Below are 10,208 nucleotides of genomic sequence, written 5' to 3'. Positions count from 1 at the left end.
TTTCTGGATGGCCGCCATTTAATGGCAAATATTTGCTGTTTTTTTTAGAACAACGGCTGTTATATTGAAATAATGGCCGTTAGTTACTGTTATATGGCGGCCATCCCCTCAATTTCAACATTGTGTGAACAGATCCTTTCTGTGTTTTTAATCCACTCCTGGTTTTGGTTGCAATACTGACTGAAATATACGTAGTGTGAACGCAGCCTTAGGCTGGGTTTCACACTGAGTATATTTCAGTCAGTATTGTGGTCCTCATATTGCAACCAAAAACCAGGAGTGGATTGAAAACACAGAAAGGATCTGTTCACACAATGTTGTAATTGAGTGGATGGCCGCCATTTAATGGCAAATATTTGCTGTTATTTTAAAACAACGGCTGTTATATTGAAATAATGGTTATTTACTGTTATATGGCGGCCATCCACTCAGTTTCAACATTGTGTGAACAGAGCCTTTCTGTGTATTCAATCCACTCCTGGTTTTGGTTGCAAATGAGGACCACAATACTGACTGAAATATACGTAGTGTGAACCCAGCCTTAAAGGGGAACTCCAGGTACAGGTTAATAAAATTAAACTTCTGCAGAAGCATATAGCATTACTTACCTATCTATCCCAGTTTGAAAATACCAAAAATCCATTTGTTTTTGTTTTTTTTTCTGTATTGTGTTTCTGTCCTTCCTGGTTGAGCAGTTCCCAGAATGCAAGGAATGCATTTCCTTCAGCTGATCATGACAGTCCCCACCCATTACAATTAGTAAAATTAGTGCTATATAACTTTTAATGTACTTTTAATAGAAAACAAGTTTTTCTTATCCGGAGTTCCCCTTTAAACATCCCTTTGATGAAAATAATCACTTTGGTAGCTGAAAGGCTAAAATAAACCTACCTGTCATCTGCAGACCGAGCACCAAATGCTGACAAGTTATTTTAGTTCTTGGGGAAAGGATACAAGTCATCATATGTTTGTTAGTATGGGCATATAGAACCATCACATGATCATAATACATTCAATATATACCGTATTTTCCGGTGTATGAGGCGACTGGATGTATAAGACGACCCCTGACTTTTAAGCAGATTGTCAAGGGTTCACCTTATACGCCGAAAAATTAACTCCTGCCTGACCGCAGCCCTGCAGTCAGGCAGGGGGTTAACTGCAGCTAAATTTAACAAACATTTAACTCATCTGGGGCCCGTTCCCGGCCTCCGCGTGCCTCCGGTACCGTTCCCGGCGCAGGCAGTGTGACGTACACTAGCTGCGCAGGAGAAGGAGATCGCCGAAACCTCTCCCCGGCAGCAGAGCGTCTCATCGAAGAGGCCCATAGTGGTCGCCCCATACGTTGGGGATGGGGCAATTTTTGAGCCCCCACCGTATGGGGCAACCCCCGACTTTAATCCCGATTTTTCAGGGTTAAAAGTCCATCTTATACGCCGGAAAATACGGTAGTTAAAATCCTCACCACACCAAGTGTCACAAAAAGATGCAGTTAACACAACAAGGCAGACGTGACAGCGCTCCCCGAACCATATAAAGGAAGCACCGCCCACATCATCACGTAACCTTACAGACGGGTTTTTCATAGACATTAGACCTAAAATCTGTCCCTCTTAACATAGTTCCTGTGGCAAGATACACATGACGACACAAGATATGAGATACACATAACGGCGCAAGTGTAACAATGTTTTACAGAATGTAATCAGACCCCACCCCCATCATCATGTCTGTCTAAAATGACACCAGTTACAGTGCTCCCAAAAACATTCTACGCAATCAAACCACAATAATATAACACTAGGCAATTTTTTATTAAATACGCTATATTATAACACTATATGCGTAATATAAAGAGCATACTATAAGCTGAATTATCATGAGAGAGCGCTACCTTTAAATTATACCCTTTTTAATAAAAAGCAAAAACAAAAACATCCTAACAAATATAGTTGAATATCAATGGAAAAAAATATAATGAAAAAGTAAAAAATGTGTAAAAATTGTGTAGAAAATTGTGTCAGTTAGTGATTGTGAGGCTCCATCCTGCTCCAGACTGATGAGGGTAAACCCCGAAACAACTGTCTGTAGATAGACACCTGGCCTTGGTATTTCCCTGGTCATATCATCAGACTGGTAATTGAATTGTATATTGACTGAAGGGACCACTTAACCCCTAGACGACCCAGGGCGTATAGTTACGCCATGGAAGTCTGTCCCCAGACGACCTAGGGCGTAACTGTACGCCCTGGGTGTTTTCTCCCGCTATGAAGCGCGCTCCGGAGCGGAGCGCGGTTCATAGCAGGTGGGGGCCGGCTGCAATCAGCAGCCGGGACCTCACCGGCAATGACACGCTGCAGCGATCGCGCTGCCGCGTGTTATTAACTCCTTAACGCGGCGCAACCGCGGCGTTTTAAGTGTGACAGGGGGAGTCCCCTGTCACTTACCGATCGTGACCCCCCGCAGTGTGACTGCGGGGGCCCCGATCGGTAGAACGTGACCGCCGGAGGTCTCTTACCTTCCTCTGTGCGGTCCGATCGGCGCTCTGGTCACTTACCCTGCACAGGCAGGCTCAATGAGCAGATCGCCGATAACACTGATCACTGCTATGTCTATGGCATAGCAATGATCAGTGTAAAATCCAAGTACTGGATGTAAAGTCCCCCAAAGGCACTTCAAATGTGTAAAAAAAAAAAAAGTTAAAAACACTAACACACAACCCCAAAACCCCTCCCCCAATAAAAGTTTAAATCACCCCCCTTTCCCATTATATAAATAAATAAACAAACAAACAAATAAACATATAATATACCGTAGCGTGCGTAATTGTCCAATCTATTAAAATATAACAAGCGTCATTGCGAACAGTAAACGGCGTACACGAAAAGAGGGAAAAAAGTGCGCGGATTAACGATTTTATGTTACATTATATATAAAAAAAAATTAATAAAAAGTGATCAAAACGTCCGATCTTCACAAATATGGTATTAATAAAAACTAGAGATCATGGCGGAAAAAAATGACACCCCATACAGCAACGTAGGTGAAAAATAAAACTGTTATAAGCGTCACAATAGGCCCATTTTATTTATAATTAATTGCCAAAAAAAAGGATTTCATTTTAAAAAAATATATATAACATTAGAGAATCTGTGTAACCTGCATATGGTTGTGTTCGGGCTGACCTATAGAATAATAGTATCATGTCGCTGTTACCATATAGTGCATTACGTAGACACAGGAACCCCCCAAACGTTACCATATTGCATTCTTTTTTGCGATTTCACCTATTATATCTTCATAAATAATATATTTGGAATTCCATCATACATGTTATGGTAAAATGAAAGACGCCATTACACAGTACAACTATTCCTGTAACAAACAAGCACTTACATGGCCTGTAGATAAAAAACTGAGAGTGCTAGAGCTCTTAGAAGGGGAGGAGGGAAAAACGGAAACACTAAGATCAAAATTTGCGCGGTCCACTGGGTCATTTTGGGCCTGGTCCTCAAAGGGTTAATATGGTGCTTTGGTGTGTCTCTGTACAGGAGCCATCCCTTTTCTAGGCCCTTCCCTGGAGGGATATCTGCCTTGTTCCGTGTTTTGAGATTCGTAACTGAGGCTCCACGGGCCTTTTTGTATATAGAACTACTTTGTGCCACTCTGAACTCAACAGATTTTCTTGTGTGGCATCCTTCTTTGTGTGCTGGACGTGTAAGGTCTTTTGCCACCAAACTCATAACCCTTTGAAATGTGCCCACTTTAATGCCAGTTTTTATGCCAGGAATCTGTTTATGGAAGGCTGAACCCATCTGGTTTGGATATGAGGCATCCATCCCTATGTGCTTGCAGTGTCAGACAAGTGGCCCCCTGGTTGCCCATTTCTTTGCCAGCTGATTCAAATGTTCGGCTAATTTCACATGCACTGACTGTACCTTGATATCAATAAAATTGATTGAGTTCTTTTTATGACAAAGAAAAATTACTAAGAAATTGGAAACCAACTTCAGCCCTGAATAAGAAACCGACTTTAACAGTGTGACATTTCCCTCATTCTGAACATGAGAATAACTCATCTGCAGTGAATTATTTGATGCAAGTCACGTCTTGATTTAGTTATAAATTGTTTCCCACAATCTGAACAAAGGAATGGCTTTTCCTCCGTGTGAATTCTCTGATGTGCAACAAGACTATATTTTTCACTAAAGCGTTTCTCACATTCTGAGCAAGCAAATGGCTTTTCTCCTGTGTGAGTTTTCTGATGTCTTTTGACTTCTGCTTTCTGAGTAAAACATTTCCCACATTCCGGGCAGGAATATGGCTTCTTACCCGTGTGAGATATCTGATGTATAGTAAGTTGTGAATTCACACAAAAACATTTCCCACATTCTGAACATGAAAATGGTTTCTCCCCTGTGTGAGTTCTTTGATGTCTCACAAAACTTGTTTGATCATTAAAAGATTTCCCACATTCTGAACATGCAAATGGCTTCTCCCCTGTGTGAATTCTCAAATGTCTACTAAGCTTTGATTTGAAAAAAAAACTTTTCCCACATTCAGGACATGGAAATGGCTTATCCCCTGTGTGGGTTTTCTGATGAAAGTTAAGTAGTGATTTTGAAGCAAAACTTCTCCCGCAATCTGAACATAGAAATGGCTTATCCCCTGTGTGGGTTTTTTGATGTAAGTCAAGTAGTGATTTTGAAACAAAACTTCTCCCACAATCTGAACATAGAAATGGCTTTTCCCCTGTGTGAGTTTTCTGACGCCCAGAAAGTTGTTTTTTTTCTGAAAAACATTTTTCACATTCTGAGGATGAAAACCGCTTTTCTCCTGTTTGACTTCCCGGATGACCAACAAGCTTTGGTTTTACAGTAAAACATTTTCTGCATCGTGAACATTTATTCTCTCCTGTATGAGCTCCTTCATGTTCAGCACTCCTTCCAAAACTTTTATATTCCTCAGCAGAATTTAAGGAATCGGTAGACAGGACGTGTATAGAAGGATGAGATGCCAGATCTTCACTGTGAGGGGCTGGGGGTATATCTGGGTAATAGAATGTTGTGTTATAAGATCATCTGTTGTAGAATCTGAAGGCAACAGATGTCCCTCCCATTCATCTGCCAAGAATAAGAACATTTTTATTACTATGATAAAAGGGATGTCAGTCAGTTTTTATGTGTAACATTACACGGGCATCAGAATTATATCAGCTCGGACATGGCCGTGTGAAGATGAGCACCGGCCATGTTCTCAATTATTCATGCCTCCCATATCCCACAGGACAGCACCCCATCATCTGAGCCTATGTCTCCATATTGCGTAGATTGTATTTTGGCTGAATAAGGTCGTATACAGCAGAATAGACTGACAGGACACAGAGCTTATAATATTCCACACAGAATAGTTACAGCCGGTGACTGAGGAGAATGTGTGACTGTTCTCTGCATTTAGTGGTCACTACTCAAATGGGCGGTTACCTTTAGTGATGTCCTCCTTATACTGCTCATCACTGCTGTCATCTGTCTCTTCTTCCTCTTCTTTTTACTAGTATGTCTATAGCATTAATACAGTTCAGACCTTCATCCTGATCCATAAACTTTGAAAAGATATTATAAAAGCATCAATAAAACCTCTTACACTGTACATGCGACACAGCTAGACAGGCTTTAGGTTGTGTGAGTGAAGGGGATCACCTTCTGCCAGACACATCTGGATTTGTCTGTAGGAAAATAACAGATCAGATAGGAATAAATCCACTCTGTTCTCTCCAAAACTAGAAACTGGGATAAGATCCAGACACCAGACACCATGTGATGTCTATGGTCGGCTTTATCCACCATCTCCACCTTTCTCATTACACAAGTATAAGGGCCCTATTCCACCGGACGGTTATCTTCGCATAATCGTTAACAATCTTAAACGACTGCTATTGAGAAAGACCTGAAAACGTTCACTCATTTCTATGGAACGATAATTGCTACTTATGATCGTATTTGCGATTGTTTTTTCGTCGCTATTGCTTTCGTATCTACTGTGAATGACCGAACGATGTCTTATTCAATGCGAACGATTTGCGAACGAGCAACGATAAAAATAGGTCCAGGTCTTCTAAAGCGATCGACGATTTCTCGTTCGTTCGTTAATTGTTAACTGCATTTCAACTGAATGATTATCGTTTAGATTCAAACGATTTAACGATAATCTGAACGATAATTGTCCAGTGGAATAGGGCCCTAACCCATATAATGTGTAACAAGAGATACAAAAAGTAGCACTCACCCGTTATCATCAGCTGAATGTCTTCATTGTAACCACACAGAGCGGGGGAGAGGAGCTAGGTGCACCTGGTCGACAAAGGGGTGGTCCTCGATACGGCCGTCCCAGGACACGTCTGCACCAAGCTCCCTCCCTCCCTGCTCTCCGTGGTTACAATGAAGACATTCAGCTGAAGATCTCGTTACACATCAGTATACCTCTGCTCCATTGTCTGCAACCCCGTACAGCAATCTCTTATCCACGGCAAGGACTTGTTAGCGGCATCTCTTCCTGGTTTAGTGGTTCTGTCTTAGTGTGGTGTGGGTTTCTGCTACTCATCACGTCATATAATAGTGTAGGATAAGCCGAAACTGAGAGTAAGAGCCTCAAATCTACAGATCATTGGGAACATCTCCATCTACCTGATCCTGATCCTGTGGGAGAAGAGGACGGGGACATCTCTCTGGTGCTGTTCTCTTACTGGATCTGACTGGAGGGAACACATACAGAGACTGAATTCATTCTTTCCATCCAGATAATACAGAGAGGAGGTGTGTATATAGTCCTGTCTATTACCTGCTGATGGGAGGGGCTGCTGATCCTCCAGCATCACATCCTTGTACTGATCCTTGTGTCCTTCTACATACTCCCACTCCTCCATGGAGAAATAGACCGCCACGTCCTGACACCTTATAGGAACCTGACACACACAATGATCACACAGTCATCCCCCCCACCCCTCCAGTGGTGTTACTGTATAATGTCCCAGCATTCCCAGCAGCCAGTGTCTCACCTCTCCACTCAGCAGCTCCACCATCTTGTTGGTGACTTCTAGGATCTTCTCTTCCTCCATTTCCTCATGTATCAGGGGCCCCGGGATTGGGCTCAGGGTTCTTCCCCATCCTTCACACCCAGGGGCCCCACAGCGCCCACTAGAGGACTTCTTCACTACTGTGTAATCCTGTGTATGGAGAGACACATTACTATCACTCCATCCATTCCCAGAATCCCTCACCTCTCCAGTCCTATCCATCTGTTATTCCATAGATAAGAATGATGTCATGATGACATCACTCCCAGAATCCCTCACCTCTCCAGTCCTATCCATCTGTTATTCCATAGATAAGAATGATGTCATGACGACATCACTCCAGAATCCCTCACCTCCCCAGTCCTATCCATCTGTTATTCCATAGATAATGATGTCATGATGACATCACTCCCAGAATCCCTCACCTCTCCAGTCCTATCCATCTGTTATTCCATAGATAAGAATGATGTCATGATGACATCACTCCCAGAATCCCTCACCTCTCCAGTCCTATCCATCTGTTATTCCATAGATAAGAATGATGTCATGATGACATCACTCCCAGAATCCCTCACCTCCAGCCCTATCCATCTGTTATTCCCTAGATAAGAATGATGTCATGATGACATCACTCCCAGAAATCCCTCACCTCTCCAGTCCTATCCATCTGTTATCCATAGATAAGAATGATGTCATGATGACATCACTCCCAGAATCCCTCACCTCCCCAGTAAGCAGGAAGAGTATGTGTAGGGTGAGGGTTATTATCCTCTCGGCCATCTTGTCTCTGTCTCTCTCCATGGTTGATGGGTCGGTCTCTTATATAGAAGATATCAGCAGAGGATCCTGTAGAGATGGGAGATGAATAGAGAGAAGATGAGACAATGTAATATATTTCAAACCAGAGAAAAAACACTTCCTACCTAAAACTTAATAAAGTCCAGTCCTGAATGGGTTAATCCTACTGTCCCCCAGCTCCTTCCCTGCAGGGACTCTACACATCCCTCCACCTGCAGAGCTGTACAGGAGCAGAGTAAGCTCCTCCCAAACAAGTCACATGGGCGTGATGTCATCAAGGGTACATAGATTTACTTGGACAGAGCATCTACCATGTGCTTCCAGGACCTGCCATGGTGTGACAGTCATGTGATCAGTCATATGGAGGAGGAGTCACATGATCAGGGGCTGCTGCTCAGTGTATGCAGGACTCTGCTGTGCTGGATGAGCTGAAGTGATGTGTGTGCAGCAGAGCTGTGTGTGATGTGTGTGATGTGTGTGGAGCAGAGCTGTGTATGTGTGTGTTATATATGCCTGCAGCAGAGCCCTGTGTGTAATGTACATGTAGCTGAGCTGTATATATGTGTAATGTACATGTAGCTGAGCTGTATGTGTGTAATGTACATGTAGCTGAGCTGTATATATATGTAATGTACATGTAGCTGAGCTGTATGTGTGTAATGTACATGTAGCTGAGCTGTATGTGTGTAATGTACATGTAGCTGAGCTGTATGTGTGTAATGTACATGTAGCTGAGCTGTATATATGTGTAATGTACATGTAGCTGAGCTGTATGTGTGTAATGTACATGTAGCTGAGCTGTATGTGTGTAATGTACATGTAGCTGAGCTGTATATGTGTAATGTACATGTAGCTGAGCTGTATATGTGTAATGTACATGTAGCTGAGCTGTATATGTGTGTAATGTACATGTAGCTGAGCTGTATATGTGTAATGTACATGTAGCTGAGCTGTATATGTGTAATGTACATGTAGCTGAGCTGTATATGTGTGTAATGTACATGTAGCTGAGCTGTATATGTGTGTAATGTACATGTAGCTGAGCTGTATGTGTGTAATGTACATGTAGCTGAGCTGTATATATATGTAATGTACATGTAGCTGAGCTGTATATGTGTGTAATGTACATGTAGCTGAGCTGTATGTGTGTAATGTACATGTAGCTGAGCTGTATGTGTAATGTACATGTAGCTGAGCTGTATATGTGTAATGTACATGTAGCTGAACTGTATATGTGTAATGTACATGTAGCTGAGCTGTATATGTGTGTAATGTACATGTAGCTGAGCTGTATGTGTGTAATGTACATGTAGCTGAGCTGTATGTGTGTAATGTACATGTAGCTGAGCTGTATATGTGTGTAATGTACATGTAGCTGAGCTGTATGTGTGTAATGTACATGTAGCTGAGCTGTATGTGTGTAATGTACATGTAGCTGAGCTGTATATGTGTAATGTACATGTAGCTGAGCTGTATATGTGTAATGTACATGTAGCTGAGCTGTATATGTGTGTAATGTACATGTAGCTGAGCTGTATATATGTGTAATGTACATGTAGCTGAGCTGTATGTGTGTAATGTACATGTCGCTGAGCTGTATGTGTGTAATGTACATGTAGCTGAGCTGTATGTGTGTAATGTACATGTAGCTGAGCTGTATGTGTGTAATGTACATGTAGCTGAGCTGTATATATGTGTAATGTACATGTAGCTGAGCTGTATATGTGTAATGTACATGTAGCTGAGCTGTATGTGTGTAATGTACATGTAGCTGAGCTGTATATGTGTAATGTACATGTAGCTGAGCTGTATGTGTGTAATGTACATGTAGCTGAGCTGTATATATGTGTAATGTACATGTAGCTGAGCTGTATATGTGTAATGTACATGTAGCTGAGCTGTATGTGTGTAATGTACATGTAGCTGAGCTGTATGTGTGTAATGTACATGTAGCTGAGCTGTATATATGTAATGTACATGTAGCTGAGCTGTATATGTGTTATGTACATGTAGCTGAGCTGTATATGTGTGTAATGTACATGTAGCTGAGCTGTATGTGTGTAATGTACATGTAGCTGAGCTGTATGTGTGTAATGTACATGTAGCTGAGCTGTATGTGTGTAATGTACATGTAGCTGAGCTGTACGTGTGTAATGTACATGTAGCTGAGCTGTATGTGTGTAATGTACATGTAGCTGAGCTGTATGTGTGTAATGTACATGTAGCTGAGCTGTATGTGTGTAATGTACATGTAGCTGAGCTGTATGTGTGTAATGTACATGTAGCTGAGCTGTATATGTGTGTAATGTACATGTAGCTGAGCTGTATATGTGTAATG

The 10,208-nt window shown here is 41.9% G+C and overlaps 2 protein-coding genes across 2 annotated transcripts; both read right to left on the bottom strand.

The window, feature by feature from the left end:
* Positions 1–3,753: 3,753 nt before the first annotated feature.
* Positions 3,754–5,252, bottom strand: LOC138780806 (oocyte zinc finger protein XlCOF6-like). The gene is made up of 2 exons (XM_069956727.1): positions 5,246–5,252; positions 3,754–5,049 (listed from the first exon to the last, which is right to left on the bottom strand). The coding sequence occupies exons 1-2, from the start codon at positions 5,250–5,252 to the stop codon at positions 4,076–4,078; spliced, it is 981 nt and encodes a 326-aa protein (XP_069812828.1). The 3' UTR covers positions 3,754–4,075.
* Positions 5,253–5,502: 250 nt separating this feature from the next.
* On the bottom strand, positions 5,503–7,960 carry LOC138780812 (gastrula zinc finger protein XlCGF66.1-like). Its single transcript, XM_069956731.1, has 5 exons — positions 7,796–7,960; positions 7,055–7,222; positions 6,838–6,961; positions 6,684–6,751; positions 5,503–5,602 (listed from the first exon to the last, which is right to left on the bottom strand). The coding sequence occupies exons 1-5, from the start codon at positions 7,871–7,873 to the stop codon at positions 5,522–5,524; spliced, it is 519 nt and encodes a 172-aa protein (XP_069812832.1). The 5' UTR covers positions 7,874–7,960; the 3' UTR covers positions 5,503–5,521.
* Between the last annotated feature and the right edge of the window lie 2,248 nt (positions 7,961–10,208).

This window comes from Dendropsophus ebraccatus, unplaced genomic scaffold, assembly GCF_027789765.1.
Source record: "Dendropsophus ebraccatus isolate aDenEbr1 unplaced genomic scaffold, aDenEbr1.pat pat_scaffold_861_ctg1, whole genome shotgun sequence".
In the NCBI taxonomy this organism is placed as follows: domain Eukaryota; kingdom Metazoa; phylum Chordata; class Amphibia; order Anura; family Hylidae; genus Dendropsophus; species Dendropsophus ebraccatus.
Note: the sequence above shows the minus strand (reverse complement) of the source record. Positions and strands in the feature narration are given on the sequence as shown.